At 39.9% G+C, this 23,880-nt stretch overlaps 1 protein-coding gene across 1 annotated transcript in view; it reads left to right on the top strand.

Annotated features, from left to right (window-relative positions):
• LOC109112160 (NACHT, LRR and PYD domains-containing protein 12-like) overlaps positions 1-23,880 on the top strand; it is a 56,198-nt gene that overhangs the window by 12,252 nt on the left and 20,066 nt on the right. Inside the window, exons 6-8 of the mRNA XM_042754571.1 lie at positions 718-891; positions 8,070-8,240; positions 22,932-23,102. Coding sequence (XP_042610505.1) covers positions 718-891; positions 8,070-8,240; positions 22,932-23,102 — 516 coding nt within the window. The remainder of the gene's footprint in view (positions 1-717; positions 892-8,069; positions 8,241-22,931; positions 23,103-23,880) is intronic.

Raw genomic sequence — 23,880 nt, 5'->3', positions numbered from 1 at the left:
GACTGCACCAGACAACCAGCTCTTTAACCTCCTGTCTGTAAGGAGACTTGTCTCCATCCTGGATGAGGTCGATAAGTGTGGTGTCATCTGCAAATTTCAGGAGCTTGACAGAGGGGTTTTTAGAGATGTAGTCGCTGATGTACAGGGAGAAGAGCAGTGGGGAGAGCACACATCCATGGGGTGCACCAGTGCTGATGGTGCGAGTGCTGAATGAAAATTTTCCCAGCCTTACTAGCTGCTGCCTGTCTGTCAGGAAGCTGGTGATCCACTGACAGATGGAGGTGGGCACAAAGCTGAGTTAATTTGGACTGGAGGTGATTTGGGATGATAGTGTTGACTAGGTTTTAAGACAGGCTGGTCTAACACTGTCTGGGCCTGGTGCTTTCTTTCTCTTTTGTTTCCGGAAGACCTAAATTATTTATTAACGTTGCATATTAATAAGTTATTCAGGCTTGTCATTAATTAAAACCGTTTTAGCAAATAAGAAATTTAAATACTTGTCATTTTTAAATCACTGATATTTTGCAACAAATATTATTAATCTGTCATATATGAGAATCATGTTTGGTGATCTATGACATTTTAGGTCTCAGTCCAATGATCCATCAAACATTGATTTGTGCTTTAAGTTGGTACTTTCTCTTTAATAATGGATTCACTGCTAAACTGATCTGATCTGAACTGAGAGAGTGAAGAGTGTGTCATTGTTCTCAACAGGTTAAGGGATTGTGGCATCACAGATGAAGGATGTGTTGCTCTGACTTCAGCTCTGAGATCAAACCCCTCACACCTAAGACAACTGAATCTGTCTTGGAATAAATTAGGAAATTCTGGAGTCACGCTGCTGTCTACTGGACTGGAGGATCCTCACTGTAAACTGGAGAAACTGTGGTAAGATCATATTTGACTCTCAGACATGAAACAGAATGTAAAGTATGTTTGAAGTCTTGAGTCTCTTTCTGCTGCTGTGAGTTCAGCTGATTGAGCTGTAAATGACTGAACACATGAGCTGCTCCTCAGTAACATAATACTGCACCCGACTCAATGACAATGCTTGGCTCGAGCTCAACACAGTGACTCCTTTTTAAACATTGTTTTAATTGTGTAAAATCACACATACATCATTGTCTCATATATATGAGTACAGATCTAAATAACACAGTAAAATTCAGCTATGTAGTGAATAGTGTTATTTATCTTAAACAGATTTTGCATGAAACATACATATGTAGTGAATTTGCTTTCGACATCCTAGGGATGCAAAAGAGTGTAGTGATGTGTACTCATGTCACCAAATGACATTATAATTTTTGGATCATGTGTCTTTTAAGGTGCGGTTATGGGTACATCAGATAAGAAAGTTTGGTGGGATATCTAACTCTAAAACCTCTTACTGTATTATCAACACAAGGAAGACAAAAGTGTAATAACATACATTTTATTAACAAAAGAGTAATCAACAACTACTAAATAAATACCATAAATGAAAAAGGAATAAAGTGCATAAGATGCATAAAATGCAAATGATTTAGTTGGGTGTTGCTATGTCAGAGGTATGTTATCTTATGGAAAGATAAACTGTTGCTACTCTGAAACATATAAGGTAAAGAACCTTATTATGCATCAAATTAAATGCATCAAATGTTTGAATAAGTGATATTTACATTGTCTGTGGTTAAGTGAGCGGTCCGGTGGTGGTGACTTCTTCTACTAGTTGTGCTGGTAGCAATACAGTGGGGAAAGGCACAGGAATCTGTTTTAACAGCCTTGAACATGAAGTGCTATAGGATGCTCATCTCCTGGAGCACCAAAGGGTCCTAAATTCTGGAACGCAGATGTAGCCCTGGAGTAAGTGCAGAAGGTCCTTAGGCAAAATTACCTTGAAGTTAAGGTTTGCTTGCCAGAGACTCCAATTTATCTCTCTAGGATGGAGACTCAGGACGTGCTGCATCTGTTGTTGTCTCGCTGGACGAAGACTCTGAACATAGAATATCTCTTTTCTCACAGGCTGGAGGCTCAGAATGTGGTTGTATCTGTTACTGCCTCAAAAGCTGGAGACTCAGGACTTGGTATATGTTATTGTCTCTTCCCTCATGAGTCAGAGGTTCAGAATGTTGGTGATCTGTTTGTGTCTCTCTGGACGTACCGGAGACTCAGAATGGTGTATCTTTTAACGTCTCACCCTTGCATGTTGGAGACTCAGAACTTTGGTGATCTGTCTCTGTCTATCCCCTTACAAGACATACTCAGAACATGGTTGTATCTGCACAGTGTCTGTGCAATGAGGCTCACTGGGGGGAACACATGCTTGTGTAAACCCTTGGGCCAGCTGTGCGCCCGTGCCGAGAGGGACCTCAGTCAGGGAATACCACAGTGGGCAATGAGTGGATCAGGTGAGGTAAACAGATCTAACTGTGCCTGACCAAAACAACTCCAAATCAGCTGGACTGTCTAAGGACCTGAGTTTCTGCTGGCACCATATTAGGAGGTGGCGGGCAAGTTGTGATATACAACGGGAGCGAACACCACCCTGATGGTTGATATATGCTACCATTGATCTGTTGTCCATCCAGACCATCACGTGCTTCCAAGGCCAAAAGCACTGTCAACAACTCTAGGCAATTGATATGCCAATACAGCCAGGGGCCTGTCCAGACCCTGGAGGCCACACGGCACTCCAGCCTGTCTTGGAAGTCAAGTCAATCTAATTTATTGTCAATTCTTCCACAAGTACAGCACATACATACAGAAAATTGAAATTGCGTTACTCTCAGACCCTTGGTGCATACAGATACCACTAACAGTAGAGCATAAAAATATGTAGATAGATACAGATTAAATATAAAATACAACCAGGGGGCATGTAAAAAATAAAAATAAAATAAAAATAAAGTTAAATAAAGTAGCATAAGGCACATGGCATATAGAGTGCAAACCAGTGAAATAAACAAACAGTGCAGATAAAAACATTGTAGTGCAAAAGAGCTTATTCAGTCTGATTAAAGTGACAAAGAGCTCAGAGAGCAGTTTTTTATTTAAACTGACTGAAGAGGTAGTTGAATGCGGTAGTGAGCAGACCAATTCTGCACAAAGTGTCTGGTGCAGGTCGCAGTTTGCTAGTGGGGGGGGGGGTGTGGAGTGGAAGGACCTGGGAATGTGGGAGCTGGGGGGGGGGGAGGGGCTTCAGAGTTCAGTGGTGTCTGGGGCAAAGGGGGGAGGGGGTGGCAAGGTCGGGAGGGAGTTCAGCTTCCTGACAGCCTGATGAATGAAGCTGTCCTTTAGACTGCTGGTCCTGGACTGGAGACTCAGCAGTCTCCTCCTTAATGTCAGCAGACTGAAAAAGCAGCGTGACGGGCGGGTGGGATCACCTGCGATGCAGAGGGCTTTGCAGGTGACACAGGTTCCATAAATGTCCTGAAGTGAGGGGAGAGAGACACCAATGATCTTTTTAGCTGCTCTCACTAAGCATTGAAGAGTCTTCCGGCAGGACGCATTGTAGGCGCCATACCACACAGTGATGCAGCTTGTCAGAATGATCTCAATGGTGCCTCTGTAGAAGGTGCACATGATGGGGGGCCGGGGCTCTGGCTCTTTTAAATTTGCGGAGGAAGTAGAGACGTTGCTATGCTTTCTTAGCCAGTGCTGCAGTGTTGTCAGTCAAGGAGAGGTCCTCTGTGATGTGCACACCCAGGAACTTGGTGCTGCTCACTCTCTCCACAGTCGCACCATTGATGGTCAGAGGAAGTTGTGTCATCTGCAAACTTAATGAAAAGGTTGGAGTTGTGTGACGGTGTGCAGACATGGGTCAGCAAAGTGAAGAGGAGGGGGTTCAGCACACATCCTTGGGGGGCCCCAGTATTCAGTGTTATGGTGCTGGAAGTGTTGCTGCCGACCAGTACTGCCTAAGGTCTTCCAGTCAGAAAGTCCAACAGCCAGTTGCACAGCGAAGTGTTGAGCCCCAGCTGGTCCAGTTTGTGAATGAGCTGTTGAGGGATGAATGCTGAACTGAAGTCTATGAACAGCGTTCTGACGTATGATTTTTATTTTTTTTTGTCTAGAAGTGTGAGTGCTGAGTAGAGGGCAGTGACGATGGCATCTTCAGTCGAGCGGTTGGACCGATATGCAAACTAGAAGAGGTCCAGGGAGGGCGGGGGGCAGACTTGATATGGTGCATGACTAGCCGTTGAAAGCACTTCATGAGAATCAGAGTAAGTGCAACCGGATGGTAGTTATTAAAGCAGGATGGAGACGGCATCTTTGGAACTAGAATGATGGTGGTAGCTTTGAAGCATGTGGGGACAACAGCTTGACTTAGTGAGATGTCTGAAGACATAAGTGAGTTCCACTGCACAGTCTCTCAGTACATGCCCAGGAATGTTGTCAGGACCCGGAGCTTTGTGTGCATTGATATTGCTGAGGGATCTCCTCACGCTGTCCGGGGACAGCATCATCACCTGGTCACTGGGAGGAGGTGGAGTCTTCTATGCAGTGGTGCTGTGAACCATCTGTTGTTAAAAAGATGCGTCTGGACACCTGTTCTAAGGGAACCCCTGCCCGTAGAAAGGAAACGTCCTGCCAAGGCCTGAAAGTATGGCAGCACTCTGCTGTGATTCTCACACAATGTGTGGCTTGATGCCATGCCCATTTTGGGACTCGTGTATGAAGCCAGTGCTGAAACGATCACACATGCATCAACTCTAGTGGCGTGACCGCGGCTCAGGATGCCATATGCCCCAGGAGCCTATGAAAGTATTTGAGAGGAACCACTGTTATGTACTTGAGAGTTCTCAAGCAGTTCAGCACTGGGCACAGACCTCCGAGAGGCGTGCTGTCATAGTGATCGAGTCCAGATCTACACCAAGAAAAGAGATACTCTGCACCGGGGAGAGTTTGCTCTTTTCCCAGTCGACCTGAAGTCCCAGTCATGCTAAGTGTTCTATGACCATGTCTCTGTGTTCGCAAACCAACTCTTGCTAGTAAGCAAGAATAAGCCAGTCATCGAGGTTGTTGAGAATGTGAATACCCACTTCCCTAAGAGGAGCAAGGGCAGCCTCAGTGATTTTCATAAAGCTGCAACGAGACAGAGACAGCCTGAAAGGGAAGAACTTTGTACTGATATGCCTGACCTTCGAAGGCAAACCTTCGTGTTTTGGAAGAATCGTGACATGAAAGTACGCTTCCTTCAGATCTATTGCTGTAAACCAATCCTGATACCTGACACGTCAACATGTGTTTGAGGGAATCTAAACAGAAGCTTGTGAAGGGCCCGATTCAGAACCCTCAGGTCCAAGATTGGCCTGAGCCCCCCACCTTACTTGGGTACAATGAATTAGGGGCTGTAAAACCCCTCTTCATCTCGGCTGGCGGAAAGGCTCTATCGCACCCTTCGCCAGAAGGGTAACAATTTCCGCTCAAAAAAACAGCAGCATTCTTGCCTTTCACAGAGGCGAAGAGAATGCCACTGAACTTCGGCGGGCACCTGGCAAACTGAATTGCGTAGCTGAGCCGAACAGTCCTGAGGAGCCATCTGAAAGTTCTGTAGCCAATATCCAGAAAGGATGGTGAGGAGGCAAAAGAGTTGCATCCAAACAGGCTCTGTTGTGTAATTTCAGCACCTGGCCAGAAATTCAGGTGTAAGTGTGACCCAAGGAAGGAGGAAATTACTCTTTTATTGACCCTTTGGGGTCCTTCTGCCGGGGTCAGACAGCAGGATCTACCTTGCGTACCCCTGTTGGAAGTGGAGCTCGGCCAGCCAGATGGTCCCTCCTCCCTGAGTCACTTGTCTCAGGACCTCTTTGAAGCCTTACAAGGGTTCTTAGTATCCTGATGACGAGCAGGTGGTGCCACCTTCCTGTGAGATGAAGAGCATTGCTGTGGCTTCTCTACCGGTCCAATATGTTGGACCTCAGTAGTCCTCACAGGGGGCCTTTCCCGGTGACGAGCAGGCAGAGGCGGATGCCTCGGGGTGCAGGGACAGGGCCAGACCCATGCTGAGGCAGGATGTCCTTGATGGCCTCCGTCTGCTTCTTGACCGCAGAAAATTGTTGTGAAAATTCACGGTGTCACCAAAGAAACCAACCTGGGAAATGGGGGAGTCGAGAAAGCATACTTTCTCAGCATCCCGCATTTCGACCAGATTGAGCCACAGGTGGCGCTCCTGGTTCACCATAGTGGACATCACCTTACAGGATGGTCATGGCGTGCAGGGCGAAAGCAGCTTGTCCAGAATCCATGTAAGCCTTCTCCACGAGGGACGAGGAGACCTTACAGGCCCTGGACAGAAGCCTCCCAGGCAAGTACGGCAAGCACGGCTGTCATTGCTCTCAAACCCATCCAGAAACTCTGCCAGGGTGCACAACACATTGGAGGATAGGGAAGTTTGGGGGGAGTCAAAACAGCAGAGCCATTGCATCCTTCCTCTACTCTTCCCCAAAACACATAAACACTGAACACAGAGAGGAAGAGACTGCTGCCTGTGCTATAGATCCAATGACAAGAGCTCAAGAGATGAATGAATGCTGCAAACTCTCACAAAGAGATGCTGCATCGGCTCCAAAGAACAAAACAAGTGAGCAAATGCCACGATGGCCTATTTATACCCAGATGCCTGGGGCATGGCCAGCTATGCAGATTTTGCTCGCCAATTGTAACTGGCCTTTTCTCAATGATAGCAGAGGTGTCTGGGCTCCCAAATGTGACTCCTAGTGTCAGTTCAACACAACGTTCGAAGTGACCAACTGAAAGGAAACTATACATATTCCTTTTAACACAGCATCCAAAGTAGGAACATGCAAGATACAAGATACAAACAATTGGCTTGCATTTATCCACCTTGGGAGCTTAAGCTGTATTCTTATCGCACCATTAAATGCCACCTGAAGCTTTTAATTAATTTTACCTTTACTCTAACTGCACCATAAATGTGCAGTTTAAAATGAAGTACAGTAAGCTCTAAAAGCTCTAAAAAGTACTATTTTAACATCATCATGTAAAATTTACGAGCCAACAAATTTACCTGTCTGTTTAACTTACAGCACTGGTGCTGCACATCATCATCATCATTTAAATATTTTTTTATAATGTGACCCAGATATTTTTTCCACATTTAATACTTAAAGATAAAAGAGAATAACTTTTGCTTATGATCCTCTTAAGTTTTAACAATCATAACTGCACTCTTTCTAGTATTAAATTAAATATCATGCTGCACACTATAGTCTGATCATACACTTATCAACTGTTGTAACCCAGCACTAAAAGGGGACAGAATAACAAACTCATCAGCATATATCAAATGGTTAATAAGACATAATGGTAGGCCTATGATTTTTGTTTGTTGTTGTCTCATACTTTTAGATACGCTGTTATTTGTAAATGCTACTACTTCTGTTAGCTTTTAATATACAGTTTTATCCTGATTTAAGCTTTAATACAGTACAGCAACCTGTATGCATGTTTAACGCTTCTTATAGCTATGTGAAAATAAGTGCAAAATGGAACAGTTCATTGTTGAAGCTGAGCTGAAAGAGAGAGAGAGAGAGGGAGAGAGAGAGAGAGAGAGGCAGAACGTGTGCAGAGCAGCGGACGCGAGGAACAGTATTAAGAAACTCTGCTTTAGAACACTGATTTTCAAACTTGTGAATCCATTAGAATTGTTAGAAGACAGAATCGCGATTCATATATGAAGAGATTTTTACATGCACCCCTAGTTTTCTCTTCCTCTTCTCTAAATGAGCACAACATGGTCTTGCCCTTGCCCTTTGCTGCCTTTTCCCGAGGGCAGAATTTATCTGGGTTTGTGATGTCACAAATCCAGGAAGTAACTTCTTGTAGTCCCTACCAGCCATTTTTTTAGGCATTAAACTGCCAGAAATGTAAAAGATGATATCTTCGTTTACATTGAACTTTCAGCTTCGTAACTTTGCAGATATTTTTTTTTTCTCAAACAGCAACATTACACACTAACGCTAAAAAAGTGAAATCGCAATCAACCACCCCTTAAATAATGGATTCACTGTTAAAACTGATCGGAACTGAGAAAGTGAAGATTGTGTCATTGTTCTCCACAGGTTGAGTGATTGTGGCGTCACAGATGAAGGTTGTGCTGCTTTGGCTTCAGCTCTAAGATCAAACCACTCACAACTGAGAGAACTGGATATGTCTTGGAATAAACTAGGAGATTCACTGAATCTGTTCTCCTATGCACTACAAAGTCCTCACTGTAAACTGGAGATACTGTGGTAAGGTCATATATGACACAATGTAAAGTATTTGTGAAGTGCAAACATAAAAATTCTAAAAAATAAAATAAAATAAAATAAAATCCAAAAACAAAACAACATAAACACAGTGGCGATTCTAAAAAGTAAGAAAACACAATGACAAGCCATACAAAGTTAAAATTAGGCATTTGTCAGGATCTGAGTGCAGAGTGAATGATACACAGAAGTTTATTAAACACACAATGAAACACACGCTGGCATGCCTGGCATGCATAATACAGTGTTTAAGTCATTTTTGCAGATCCATGTGAACGGGATTGTTTTGACAACATTGTTGTCTGTACGTGAAAAATGCAAAGATAAAACTTTTCAGTTTTTAGCACATTGTTATGTAAACGTACCCTAAGGCAAAACTCAAAACTACAGCACAACAAACTGTGTACATATAGCAGAAAACGAACAGTAACACTTTATAATAACTTTAATTATTATTATAATAACTTTTAATTATTCATTAATAAATCATCCACAAAAATTATATAATGCTTAACAGATCATTAGTTACTATATATTTACATACTGTAGCTAGAAATGTGAGATAATGTGCTTGTTAATATTTACTAATGTACTTATTAAACATTACCTAATGATTAGCAGATCATTATTTAATGTAAATTGAAATGCTTACAAATGTCATTAAATTTTAAATTTTTTAAAATCACTTTTTTAAAAACCTTCAAATGATTTTGACAGATGGTTTACTTTGTTAATAAATCATTGACACACATTATTTAATGCTTAACAGATCATTAGTTAATGTTTACAAATATCATTTATATGATCATGCACTTTTTAAAAAGTCTACCAATGACTTTGGCAAAAATTATACAATGATTACAAGCTTATTTGTTAATGTACTTTTAAATGCTAACAAATGTCATTAAACCTACGTTCATATATTTTCTAATGCTCTTTATTACATTTACAAATGTTGTGAAAAAATAGCATATTAATCATCTGTTAAAATCATTTGTTTTCAGTTTTTAGAGATGGAAAAAGTAACATCTTTCACTCAAGTAGAAGAACAGATACTCATATTTAAAAAGACTCTGGTAAAAGTTGAAGCACTGACTATACTTTAACTTTTTGTATTAATACAATAATACAAAATAACTTACATTTCAAATATTGTTACTTAATGAGTGTATCCAGGCTGGACAACTGCCATGTAAAACACAAGCAGAGAAAAGACTAAGCTGATCGGGTGAAAAAATTAATAAAAACTATTTGCCATCACACAACACTAAATGATTATTATACTTTAATCCTGCCCCTTGAAACAACAAAAAACTAAAAAGAATCATTAAGTTTTAAAAATGACAGAAATTGAGGTGAGTTATACTGTAAATTCTATTGAAATTCAAACAGAAATTAGATTAATTAGAAATTAGATTGCAAGCATAATTTACACTTGTTTACTCTTGTTAACCTACAGGGGGCGTATAACTACGACTCATTATAAATGTATTTTATCATAAAATATTAAATTCTTATGATAAAAAATCTGTTACAGTAATTTCTTAATTTTTCCGGAAAAAAAAAAGAAAATAAATTATGCATCCACTGAAAGAAAAAATAACTCCCGTACACTTTTCTACATTGGAGAAAAACATATGGGTATGGATGTTTACTGCATTTCTTTAGAGAAAATGTTCATTTTAATATTTTTATCCAAAATCGGGTGTTTTGAGAATTAGTGAGGACACAGGTAATGTAATGTCTTTTTCATTCACACTCGTAGCCAGAGGATGCCCTCACACAAAAACTCCACAAGTGAGACTCATAGAAGTAATAAAACTCACACGTTCCAGAGCTATGCTCGAAATCACTCACTCGTTCACTCATTCACTAATCCCTATATAGTGTATGCCAGCTAAGTGCACTATATCAGAAAACAGTGAACGAAATGAAGTGAACGAATTCAGACACTGACGTGTAGCCTACACTGCGTGTCAGAGACTGGAGCTGTTGCACAAACATGTTCGTCACATATGTACTTTTATATTACATGTAGGCCTACCTTATTTTGAAAAATAATATTAATAACAATAAACACACACAAAGACTTTATATTGTAATTATACATACATCCCCAACAGCTTTGTGGTTTCATCGATGGTATAATATTTAGCCTAATTTGTTCTGAAATGTTTAATAGGTTTTTTAATATTTAAATACTATTAAAATACTAGTAACAAAAATAAACACATATTACACATACATATGTGACGCAGGACCACAAAACCAATCTTAAGTCGCTGGGGTATATTTTTAGCAAAAAAAAAAAAATAAAAAACATTGTTTGGGTCAAAACTATCGATTTTTCTTTTATGCCAAAAATCATTCGAATATTCAGTAAAGATCATGTTCCATGAAGATATTTTGTAAATTTCCTACCGCATATATATATATGCATTGTTAAGAATTCATTTGGACAACTTCGAAGGTGATTTTCTCAGTATTTTGATTTTTTTTGCACCCTCAGATTCCAGATTTTCAAATAGTTGTATCTCGGCCAAAAATTGTCCGATCCTAATAAACCATACATCAATGGAAAGCGTATCTATTCAGCTTCCAGGTGATGTATAAATCTCTAATTGACACTTAAGACTGGTTTTGTGGTCCAGGGTCACATATATAACACACAAATTTGATGTATTTATTATATTTAGTATCTTGAAACTCTCCTAAGCAGCGTTAATAAGATAAGATAATAATGGTCATAGAGCACACTCAGGTGACCATTAATTTAACATTAGGATAAATATGCTACTATAGATTAACAAATATATATATATATATATATATATATATATATATTTTTTTTTTTTTTTTTTTTCAAATATCCACCAAATTATCATCAGATCTCCCATCTCTTGTAATTTAAGTGCAGAGAGCAGGGCACAGACAGATGAAACTTCAGTGAGTGAAAAACATAGCCGTGTGTGCAGTGCAGAGAGCAGGGCACAGACAGATGAAACTTCAGTGAGTGAAAAACAATGTCATTTTGACAAAAACAATGTCAAAAAATAGGAAAACTGACGGGTCCTTAAAAAGTCTTTAAAAAGTCCATAATAGTCTTAAATTGTAGAAGAAAGTTTTAATTATGATTTCAGGAGGTCTTAAATTTGGGGTCGATAAGACAAGAATTGTGATACGGCTTAATGTGATGATTAAACTTCAAAAGGCTACTGTATGATTTCATAGAATAGCCTAAATATGAGCTCTGTATTGCTTTGTTTACAGCCATTTATGCTGTTCCAAAAGTGCCTCCTGCTGGCAGAGAATGAATATGCATTTTCAATAAGCCCATCTGCTGTTTTTGTTCAGACCAAAGTGAAAATCAGCCCATGTTTTTAAGCAAAAAACATGCAGAGTTGTAAATATGAACTAGTAGATCGACAAGAAGATAATGCTTTATAGTAACATGTATGTATATTTTATTTAATAGGCTATAATAATTGATTGATATTAATTGGTTAAATTAATATAATAATTGATACCTTTGTAAAAAAAAAAAAAAAAAGCTTAAAAGTCAAAAAAATAATAATAATAATAATAATAATAATAATAATAATAATAATAATAATAATAATAAAAACCTGTATCTGAACTATAAATCATGTTTTTTTTTTTTTACATTTTATTTGTGCAGGTCTTAAAAAAGGTCTTAAAAAGTCTTAAATATGAGCTTAAATATCCTGCAGATACCCTGGTCTGGTAAAAACCGTCAATTCATGCTTTTATGTAGGCCTATATAATTGTCTGGACCTCATGCAATTTTAGTTGAAGATCCCTGATATAGGGGTTAGGGAGCGATTTCTGGCACAGCTCAGGAAATACTTTTTGAACAAAATATACATACACACACACACACACACACACACACACAGAGAATTTGTACATAGAATAAGGCATGCAACATATTTCATAGTATTCTAAGCAGTGAAAAAGGCTGTCGATTAGCATTGCATTATAGATAATATACTTTATTATAATGAAAATTGTAATAATAAGAACTCAGATAAAACATATATTGCTGTAGTCGTCTGTTTATTAGTCACATTGAATCAATGATAGCAGTTAAATCTTCTTCATTTTGATTTATCGTGCAGCCCTAATATGCACACTTTATCACACTTCCACATTCAAAAAATGGAAACTTCGAATAGTAGCGTAAAATAACTTCCACTGTAGCCAATGTCAATGGCAGTGCCCATACCATCAGATTGTTTTAATTTATTGATGTACAATTCATCACAGATACTTCATCTAAACAAATAAACCAGTTTACAATCATTATTCAGCTATAATGAAACAAAGGAAAATGCTGTCATGTTATTCTGATGCATATTTCATGATTTAACGTGGGTGCAAACAAGACTGTTGAGTGTGTATATGCAGTACTTCAGAGTTTTACCACCTTTTTTTATTAAAGAAATGCACCTATTATGCAAAATCCACTTTTACAAGGTGTTTGGATAGAAATGTGTGTTGGAATTGTGTGTACAAAGCCAACTTAGAATGATAAAAATCCATCCAGTCTTTTGGATTGCTTTGGATCCTGTTCGCTATATGATGTCATATTTCGTTAGCCCCGCCCACCACTATTGACTGACAGACTAATGGGTATTACCATATCCTCAGCTCTCAGTGTGTTGTGCCATGTCCGCCATTTTGTCTGCATGCGATCGGCTGTGTCAAAAGCAATGTCCCAGCAGAAACACCCTTGCTCTGTTTCAGGATTTTAACAGTCCCTCCAGGATTTTGCAATTGCTAAATTTATCGCAAAATCAAGCAAACTCCGCAATTATTTTATTTGCAGCACATTTTGGGCTAAGACACGTCCCGTGACCTCATCGCAATCTGCATTCAGTCAATAAAAGGTTGTTTCTCAGTTCTAAAATTGAATGAACAGCCTTGTGTTCTCCTCATGACCGATTTACAAAAGCTACATTCAATAAAGGAACCGAAAGTGGAATGAATCCGCGCTACTCGTTTGGGCTACACAGCACAGACCATTTATCTGCTCGAACTGGAGCCACGGGCTGATCTCGATCATATGACACCATTATACACAGCAGTGGGAGATACACTGAAGAAAGCAGTCCAATTTGCCACAGAATCAATAACATCTCCATAAAATCAAGAATCTCAACTACCTAGACAGCACAAGTACATCTGTAAAACATCTGCTAAAGATCTGGGAAACATCTGCTGTGTACTCTGATAAACGTCTCAGAAGCAGTTTTACATGCATTCTAATAAATGTCTGTTTGACATCTGACAGGAAACATCTTAGATGTATTGCAGATGAGCAAGCACTCTTAAAAATACATCTTGCATATGTAAATGCAGACATCAAATAGACATCTCCGAGATGTTAGGGTGAGTGCTTTACTGTCAGGTGCTGGAGCCACCTTCTTTAGAACTTAATGGCAAAAATTCTGGTGTCCTCAAATGTTAGTCTGGAGCTCTACGATGTCCCTCGAAGTCAGAAAAGTCATAACATTGTTAGAAGAATGTTGTCTGTGGTATATTTTCACTGCAAAACAACAAGAAATGCCGCAATCACTGCAAATTTTGAGAAAAGCCACAGCAAAATCAGTAATTTTAGGCAGCAAAAATCAGAAAAAAGTTCAGCGAAATCCTGGAGGGACTGATTTAAGACTCAACACAAGAGTCTTCATTATGTACCTGCGACTGAGCCATAGAGGACAGAGTGGTTGAGTTTTATATTTGAAGGTCAAGCGCCCCTAAATGTCCCTAAAATCATGTATGTATGCACGAACTATTTTAGTGCAAACTTCTTTTTGAGTGAGGGGCAATACAAGGCAGGCTTGCTAACAAGTTTTTAATCAAGGATGGATCGGTACAAACTGTTCATGATCCAGCTTCACTTCCAGAAGTAAGTCTCACACTGTTTATTTTTTATGATTTTTCAGTAAATCGCCATTTCAGTCAATGTGACTTTTAGCCAGTTTTACAACAAATGCAGCAAAAGCTGTCACTGTCTTAGAGATCAAATGTCTGTCATCTACTTTTAACCTTGTTTATATGCGGTATAACCACACATTTGTAAAGAACTGTGTAAAAGGTGATTGTCTTGAAAAACTGTGTAGGTTATCTGTAAAGACAAGACATTAAAAACACTAAATGCAGCACATTTTCTGGTTCTTTAGGCATCCTCTCACAATTGCCAGATGAGTACCGGTACAAGAAGTAATATTTGAACATGATGCGACAGTAACCCTCACATACATGTCATGTCGTTATAGTGCTTAGCTAACGTTTAAACCATATTTTGTGTGCGTGTGTCATTTCGTTAAACCACATAGCGAACATTATCAAAGTATTTGATGTTGCTCATCCATCATTGCAAATGTGCTGTAAAATTTCTACACATTCATAAATGTATCAAATAACCATTCAGAGACGTCCTGGTTGAGACGTACGGCTGTACACCAGTTATCTAGCTCTCAGTCATGCTGCTTGTACCAGCTGTTCATTGCTTTATGTATGCAATGCAGAGATGTATACGCCATGCCCTCTTCTGAAGACAGGGCAGGAATAAGCAGCTCATTTTCATTTACAGTGATACACACCTAAAACAGCTCTTTTTTTAGACATGCCCAAAAAAATGACATTTTCAACATGTTATAATAAATGAGATGTGGGGTATTTTGAGCTGAAACTTCACAAACACATTTTGGGGACACCCAAGACCAATATTACATCTAAAGGTGCCCTTTAAAAAGCAATAGAATTAGACAAGGTTGTTGTACATCTCATAAAACAGTAAATACAAATAAACACTACAAATTAAACAATAACAATGTTAGCAATGATTTCAATGCACTTTTTTTGAACTTTATGATACATTTATCAATCATTAGATCAAATTGAAGTAGTTGAAATAAAGGAATATTTCCTGCTCAGAGTTGATTATTCAAAAATATCTGGTTTGGTAATTTTAAACAAGACAGTGTGTAGACACTGGCAGCACTGACAATCGCCTTGCTCATGTAATGTCTCACATTAAAATGGAAGATTACACACATGGTAGGGTATCATGTAAGGCTAAATAAACCATTTGAAATGCTGATGTTTATTGTCAGGTTCAACAAAGTCAACAAATTTCTTGTTCAAACTGGCGACCGTCCATTGACAATAATACAGGCGGAAATTATTTTAAGGCTACTAATTGAAGCCGGACATGGACTGTGATGAAGTTCTATAAAATGCAGACTGAGACCTTTTACCTGATGAAACATCAATACAGTATACATACAATTGCGAAAATATACTATGATTTATCTGTGTTCGTCAAGCCATCTCAGGTATTTTTATACGAATAAAGTACATTTATAATGCAGTTATTCAGCTTAGCCTTTTATCACTGTTGGTGTGCAGAGTGGTTAAAGAAAAAAAATGAAAAAAAATGAAATGATTAATTATTTCAATCAATACATTTTAGTGGAAATAATGCATTAAAAATCAAAAAGAAGCCGTCGTTATGTTTCCTCTCCTCTGTTTGCGATCAGGTAATTTCAAACCGGTAAACTCAGAAAATTTTCAGTCCAAGGATCCAGTAAGCAAATGCATTCAAGCAGTCAGTTCAATACAGTGCTAATGAAGAGAAAACCCAGTTTATTACATCAGATATGGTGGACAGAATAATGACTTACATCTAGATTTAAGTAATGTATTCATTTCAGCGTTTATTTGGCTTCAAAGTACGACCCGACTACAGCTTTCAGTTGGATAAAGCAAATCAGTGGCATGCTAGTAAAATTTTGATAGACATTTGTTATCAAGATAAAGATGATTACAGTGACATAGAGGAGTCATCGTGTGTGCATGCTCTCGGTGCACATTATATTATATCATTATAACATATTTTTCAAAATATTTATTTAGTTGTCGGGACTGGATCTAGACATGGACAGGTTGGGCTGAGACCACTTAAAAATCTGACTTGCCCACCAAATCAGATTTAGGAAAAGATAGTGCTGATCTTTTTTTTATTTTTTTTTTACGATTTATTAATTAATTAAAAAGCAAACTGTGCTGGGATGAAGGCTGCCCCAAACAGTCATGACACCAGAAAATTGCTGTAATTTTTCCCTTATTAGCTGAAATCAACAGCGCATTACACACGAGGTTACTTCAGGCTGTTTCAGAAAAGCAGAGTTAAAAAGTCATAAGTGATAACGGGGGAAATATCTGCCTGCTATTAAGGTGTGAATTACACAGAGTTTACGATGTATATTAAAATGCATATTTACTTGTTAATTAAGATTAATTTCTATAGCTGTGTTTGATTTAAAGTGTAATTTTGGGTCCCCCGAAATGGGTCATACTATTGAAATTACCTGTGCAGCTGAATTAAATATGCAAGAACGTAATGTAAGTGTTTAAAATGCATGTGCATGGTTCAGTTGAGAGATTTCTCTTTTTGACTTGCTGTTAATGCCACTGATCTGAATGTACGAAGCAAACTGTCTGCTTAAGCACAATTTTAACAACAACATTGAAATGAGAGAGCATGCGTTACAGAACTGCCAGACTAACTCACCACCCAGTCACATATGCACCCTCATCAAATGGACTACTTAAGCACACACCTCACAACACTCCAGTGTCCAGTCTTGTTCATATGAAGAGGACTCTCTCTATGTTATTCTAGATTCTCCAGCGTGTTCTCCACTCCAATGTCTGTCTCCTCCCAAGTCTCCATGTGGATATTATACTTACCATTGTAACTGAGGTGTTTGCTGTCATCCATCCTCCATCCGTTTCATCCATGATCTCCTGTAAGGCAAAGACTTTCTATCACATTCATCCATATCGTCAAACTTCACCATTGAACGTATCTGTTCCAGGAGATTGTGGATTCCCTCTGGCGAATTCTCACAACAACAACAACTCCGGTCACTTCCGTCACCTCCACCACCACTTCTTCACCGTCAGTTTCCACCAGTCCCATGGCTAAACCAGTGCCCTTCTCTGGTCCAGTGGAGGAGTGCAACGGATTCCTTCTACAGTGCTCCTTAACCCATGGAAAAGCGAGAAGAGAACCCATCTTTACAAAACGGACAAAGCAAAAATCGCTTTTATCTTATTTCTGCTGACAGGACGAGCACTCCAATAGGCTGAAACCATCTGATCACAAGCTGGTACCATAAACAATCACTTAATCATTTCATTGATCACTTCCGTGAAGTTTTTCAGTAGACCAGCTGGTGATTTATTCTGTGGGTGAGCAACTGTACCATTTTTGTCAGGGTTCTATGTCTGTTGATGAATATGCTCTCCAGTTCAGAACTCTTGCTGCTGCCAGTGGATGGAAGGGAGCGCCTGCTCCTCACCACCTATCATCAGGGATGGGAACCTAGAGTACGACTGCTTCTCTCTGCATCTGATCTCTGAAACCATTGACTTGGATAGATTCATCAAATTTTCCCTCAGATTTTCCAGTCATGTCTTGAACACCAGAGTCAACCAATCACTCCATTACTTTGCCGGCCAGAGAACATCAGCACTCCAGAACCAGGCCCCAAGCCTATGCAAATGGACACTACATGACTGTCTTATGCTGAGCGGCAGAGGTGGCTGACCCAGAGCTTGTGTTTGTACTGCGGTGCTGTTGGGCATGTCATCATGGCATGCCCAATTCGTCCTCCACGACCCATGGTGAGTGTTATTAGACCATCTATTGCCAATACGCAGCCACTCACCACAATTGTTATGCTTACTGCCTCCGATGTCTCCATTCCAGTACATGCCCTCCTCGATTCCGGGGCAGCCAGGAATTTAATCTCCAGGAACCTCTGCCACCAGCTCAACCTCCCGACTATGGCCACCAAGACCATCTACCAGGTCCAGTCAGTGACCAGAAAACCACTTAGCCGAAGACACATCCGACAGTGTAGGTTCCCTCCATCTATGTGTTGGCCTGCTGCATATGGAAACTCTCCATCTCCTGATTCTGGAGTATTCCACTGCTGATGTGATCCTTGGGTGCCCATGGTTTGTGCAGCATAAACCTATCATCTCTTGGAAGACTGGTGAGGTACTGAAGTGGGGCATTAAATGTTTCCTGGACTTTTTTCCTTAAACTCCTCATTCATCATCACACTATCCTGAGACTATCACCATCATCTCCATGTCTATTGAAAGTCCAACTGAGAAACAGTCTGTTGAGATTCCAGCCTGTTATGCCCCCTTCAATGATGTATTCTGCCCGAAGAAAGCCTCACAGCTGCCTCCACATTGGCCATGGGACTGTGCACTTGATCTGATTCCGGGTGAGCCAGTGCCCCGTTGGAAAATGTACCCATTCTCACTTCCTGAATAGAAGGCCATGGAGGAGTACATTGAAGAGGCTTTACAACAAATCTACATTCACCTATCAACATCCCCTGCTGCTTCGAGTTGCAGCCTTGTATACTGTAGATTACCGGGCACTCGACAAAGTAATGGATAAGTTCCGTTATCCACTTCCCCTCGTTCCAGAGGCACTAGAACATCTCTGCAGACCCACTGTCTTTACCAAGTTGGACCTCCAGAGCACTTATAACCTCATCCGGATACATGAGGGGGACGAGTGGAAGACAGCTTTTGTGACCCCTACTGGCCACTACAAATATCTCGTTATGCCCTATGGCCTGGACAACGCCCCCTCCGTGTTCCAGGATTTCATCCACGAGGTGCTTCAGGAGTATCTCCATTGGTTTGTCCTCATCTACATTCATGATATCCTCATATACTTCTGGAGCATGGGCGAACATTGCCACCATGTTGCAGAGGTCCTGAAACACCTGAGAGAATACCACCTTTTCTTCAAAGCCGAGAAATGTTCCTTCCATCAATCCTCAGTGCAGTTCCTTGTATATAACATCAGCAGCTGTGGCATCCAGGTGGATGAGGGGAAGGTGGATGCCATTAAGGAACTCCAATGCTTCCTAGGCTTCTCAAACTTCTATAGATGGTTCATCCACAACTACAGCTCCATTACCTGTCCACTCACCAGTCTGATGAGGAACAAGTCCAAGTCTCTGTCCTGGTAACCATCAGCCACAGAAGCTTACCAACAACTCATAGAGGTATTCACCAGTGCACTGCTCCTCATCCATCCAGACCCCAACACACCTTTCGTCGTGGACGTGAACTCTTCCACCACCGGGGTAGGAGCAGTGTTATCGCAGCAGCAGGGAATCCCAGCCAAACTCCATCCATGCACCTTCTTTTCCCGCAAACTTACGACATCGGCAACAGGGAACTCCTCGCTTTCAAGCTGGACCTTGAGGAATGGAGGCATTAGTTGGAGGGTGCTCAGCATCCTTTCATCGTCCTCACTGATCATAAAAACTACGAGATGCCAAGAAACTTAACCCCCATCAGGCACATTGGGCATTATTTTTCACACTTTTCAACTTTACCATCTCCTATTGTCCAGGTCCCAAGAATGTGAAGGCTGACGCTCTCTGACCTTCATACTCCAGAAGATGTCAGTGAGGAGTCTGAACCCATCATTCCTAAGAAACTCATTGTATGTCCCATCCAGTGGTACTCCAATCCAGCTACATCCTCCAATGCCTCCACCACCAGGCTGTCCACCGAGATTACAGTATGTCACCAAAGCACAGTGCACTCCCTTGATTCTCTCAGCTAATTCTTCTCTGGGCACTGGTCACCCAGGGGCCAATAACACCCTCTCGCTGCTAAAAGACTGCTTCTGGTGGCCCAACATGGCCAGGGATGTGAGAAGGTTAGTTCAAGGTTGTCCAGACTGTGCTACTTCAAAAACCCCTCGCCATTTACCATCTTGCAAACTTTTTCCTCTGCCCATTCCCAACCGCCCATGGTCACACCTAGGAGTGGATTTCATCACAGACCTTCCTGCTTCTGATGGTAACACATGCATTCTAGTAATTTGTTGATCGATTTTCCCAAATCCTGTCGTCTGCTTCCTCTCAGGGGACTTCCTACTGCAATGGAGACTGCTGAACTCACGTTTAATCACATCTTCAGATAATATGGAATGGAAGATATTGTCTCAGAACGTGGACCACAGTTCACATCAAGGGTATGGGAAGCCTTTTTTTGACCTCCCAGGTGTGACCATAAGCCTCTCCTCTGGATACCAGGTTCTTTGAAGCTCATCCTGGAGTTGCTGTCATAGAAACAGGTCCTTAAGCTGAAACATACTCGGGAGCAGCTTATCTCATGTAAACAGTATTAGATTGCATCTTTGTAAGCAGAACTGATGCTTAAAATCTGTCCCAGCCACTGCTACTTTATTAAAAGAGTACTTTACAATAATAATAGTAAAAAAAAGAATTACTTTATAATTATTGGAGTCTTACACACACGCTTTACAGTTAATCTGAGCAGTGCATAAATTTGAGTGATGACAGCTATTATGGGAGTGGCTTGATGGATCGCAGGAAATGCAGATAACCTTGACCAGATGATCTTGACCCTTAAGAAACTTTAATTAACACTGTTACGTAAAAAAATCTGCTTCAAAGATAAAATTAAATGAATTGCTAATCACAACAATGAAATAAAACTGTAAAGTCTGTACAAATATTAGAAATTATGGATATAAATAATTGGGAATCATGTAAAAAAGCCAATCACTGCAGTGCTGATTGTGATCTCGAGTATCGATACATCTGCCCTTTTTGGGGAACACAAGAACGCACACTAATCTTAGACAATTTAATCCAGATATTTTAATCAAATCCTCAAATTTGTTTGAAGAATCAAATTAGCCAGAGATCAGTCATCACGATTACTAGATCTGGAATCTTTCAAATCATTTCAGATGTATTAAGCAAGGTACAAAGAATGGACCCAGATGTAAAAATTGCTAGTGATAAATAATAAACTACAAAAATTAAAAATACTGGCACTACGAGGAGGTAGCAATTAGCCAGCAGAGACCCAAGAAACTCAGATGGACCCATTGCAATTTCAAGTTCACTAAATTGTTCCACTTGAAGGATGGACATCAATAGCTCAGACACTCAAGAAGTAGATCAACTCACAGTCACACTTTATTACAATATATATATAAAAATAAAAACTTGAATAAAAAAAGCACAGTAGAAAAGGGGAAAAGTCCATAAAAAGGAGCCCAATCCACAAAAGGTTCTGTAGTGGCGTGTTTTTCAACGTTAAGCAGTTCATTTATAGTCCCAATGCAATGTGGCTCTCCACAGATTTAGGCTGCATTTACACTGCAGGTCTTGATGCCCAAATTTGATTTTCTGACTATATCCGATTTTTTTGACGACCCGCTTACATCATCTTTTAAAAGTGACCCGTATCCAATTTTTGCATTTACACTATACACTGCTGAAACTACCAAACGTAGACGTTCTGACCCGGAAAAGGAAGTAAAACAGCATGAAATACAATGGATGCAGATGCAAATAAAATTAAACAGTGTTTTGCTTTCCACAATATTTTGAAAAGTCAACAAAAAAATCAGCAAAATATTTGTCTCGTACGGCGGAGAAAAAAGAGGACTTAAAAGACATGAAACTTCCGCATTGCTCCACTGTGTGTATCCTTCGTCCTCCATCGCGCCCATAATAAGTCATGTGATCTCAGTTGGTGGTGTCCACCTGAGTTGACGTCACTTTTTTAATGACGTACGACTCGCATTTACTGGGGAATATCCGATTTGTCTGCTTACATGGCACACGCAAATGCACGTATCCGATTCATATCCGATTTATTACCACATATGAATGAGGCCTGAATCCAATTTGAGAAAATCGGAATCCATGCAGTTTTTTCCTGCTTACACATTCACTGGTCATATCCGATCTGTGCCACATGAGAGGACAAAATCGGAATTGGGTCACTTGAACCATGCAGTGTAAATGGGGCCTTAATGACGGCACAACTGAGGAAGATAAAGAATACACTGCTATTATCTCTACTTCAATTGGACACACACACAAAAAAACTACTTTTTCCCCTCACACATGCACACACATACACAATAATACCACACTCCACACAATAACCAGTTTCAAAGAATAAAAAAAGGGGGAAAATTCAGTCACTGTTAGTTAGTATGCTGGGAAGGGATCCTTACTATATTAATAGAAGATCCACTGATGCAAAGTGCATAAAGTCACTACATTCTTTATCTGCTGATAATCCATTTTTATAGTTAAAATACCAATGTTGTACTTACAGTATGACTGGGTAGCAAGCACACAATCCATTTCGTCAATACAGCCTTCTCACTCTTGGCATTGGTCCTTGGTGATAGAGAATAAACCTGTACACACACACATCACTACATACATATTATTACAGATCAAAATAACAGTATAAAACTCAGCTATGTAGTGAATAGTGTTATCAATAAAACGGATTTGCATAAATGGCTATATAAGGCACATTTTGAATAAAATTACATACACTGCAATAAAGAAATATTACTTATCTTTCTTAAATGAGAAGATGTTTTATGATCATGTTTGGTGCTCTGTGACATTTTAGATCTCAGTCCAATGATCTATCAAAATATTGATGTGTGCTTTAATTTTGTACTCTCTTTACTAATGAATAAACTGATCTGATCTGAGATAGTGAAGAGTATGTCATTGTTCTCCACAGGTTGAGTAATTGTGGCGTCACAGATGAAGGTTGTGCTGCTCTGGCTTCAGCTCTGAGATCAAACCCCTCACACCTGAGAGAACTGGATCTGACTGGGAATAAACTAGGAGATTCAGTAAATCTGTTCTCTGATGTACTACAAAATCTTCACTGTAAACTGGAGAGACTGTGGTAAGATCATCTTTCTGATAGTATTTGTCCTCAGAAAGGCATGTCCTTTAAGGTCATTTGTACAACTATAATCAGCTTCTAAAATAAATGTTAGGTAAACACACTCAAATTAATCACAAAAGACTCTGATGACTGAAGATGAAGTTCATTTCCTTCATCTCCATCACATGACATGACCTGCTGCTCCTGTCTTTGACCCACCAAACATTTACTGGAGCTTCAGTTGCTTCTGCTAGTTTGTTTAATGCTAATTTCACCTGCCCATCTCTGTGTAAGAGTTTATTTTCCTCTTCTTTTTTTCCCACTTGTTCTGAAATCCCATGGTCTCATTGTGCTTATAGATGTCATACAAATTTAACCTGAGGCGTCACTCCTCTCCTGCTCTGAGACCGGAGTGAATAACGTCTCAGTTTATGCATGTAACAGTGGTTCCCTGGGAGGGAATGAGACACTGCATACTCTAGTGGTTGCAATGTGGAACACCTCCAGCAAGACCAATCAATTCTGATGGGCCTTCCACACAGCCAGCTCAATTAGAGCCTGGCAGAGAAAGTCAAAGAGGCCAACGTTTGACTAAAATCAAGGCTCATAAAAGTCAGCTCAGAGGGAGACAAAAAGGTCTGTACCACCTCTTATTGTTGCTGGGAAGAGCTCAAGGGAGTTGAGTACTCAGCATGATGACCCCCTAAAGCGAGAGGAGTGCTGAACATGCTCAACCTATGAACATGATAGAGCTCTTGGAAGCTAGTACTCAGATAACAACCCTCTTAAGCAAGGG

This window comes from Cyprinus carpio, unplaced genomic scaffold, assembly GCF_018340385.1.
Source record: "Cyprinus carpio isolate SPL01 unplaced genomic scaffold, ASM1834038v1 S000006546, whole genome shotgun sequence".
Taxonomy (NCBI): Eukaryota; Metazoa; Chordata; class Actinopteri; order Cypriniformes; family Cyprinidae; genus Cyprinus; species Cyprinus carpio.
The sequence above is the reverse complement of the archived record's forward strand: the minus strand, read 5'-3'. Positions and strand labels throughout refer to the sequence as shown.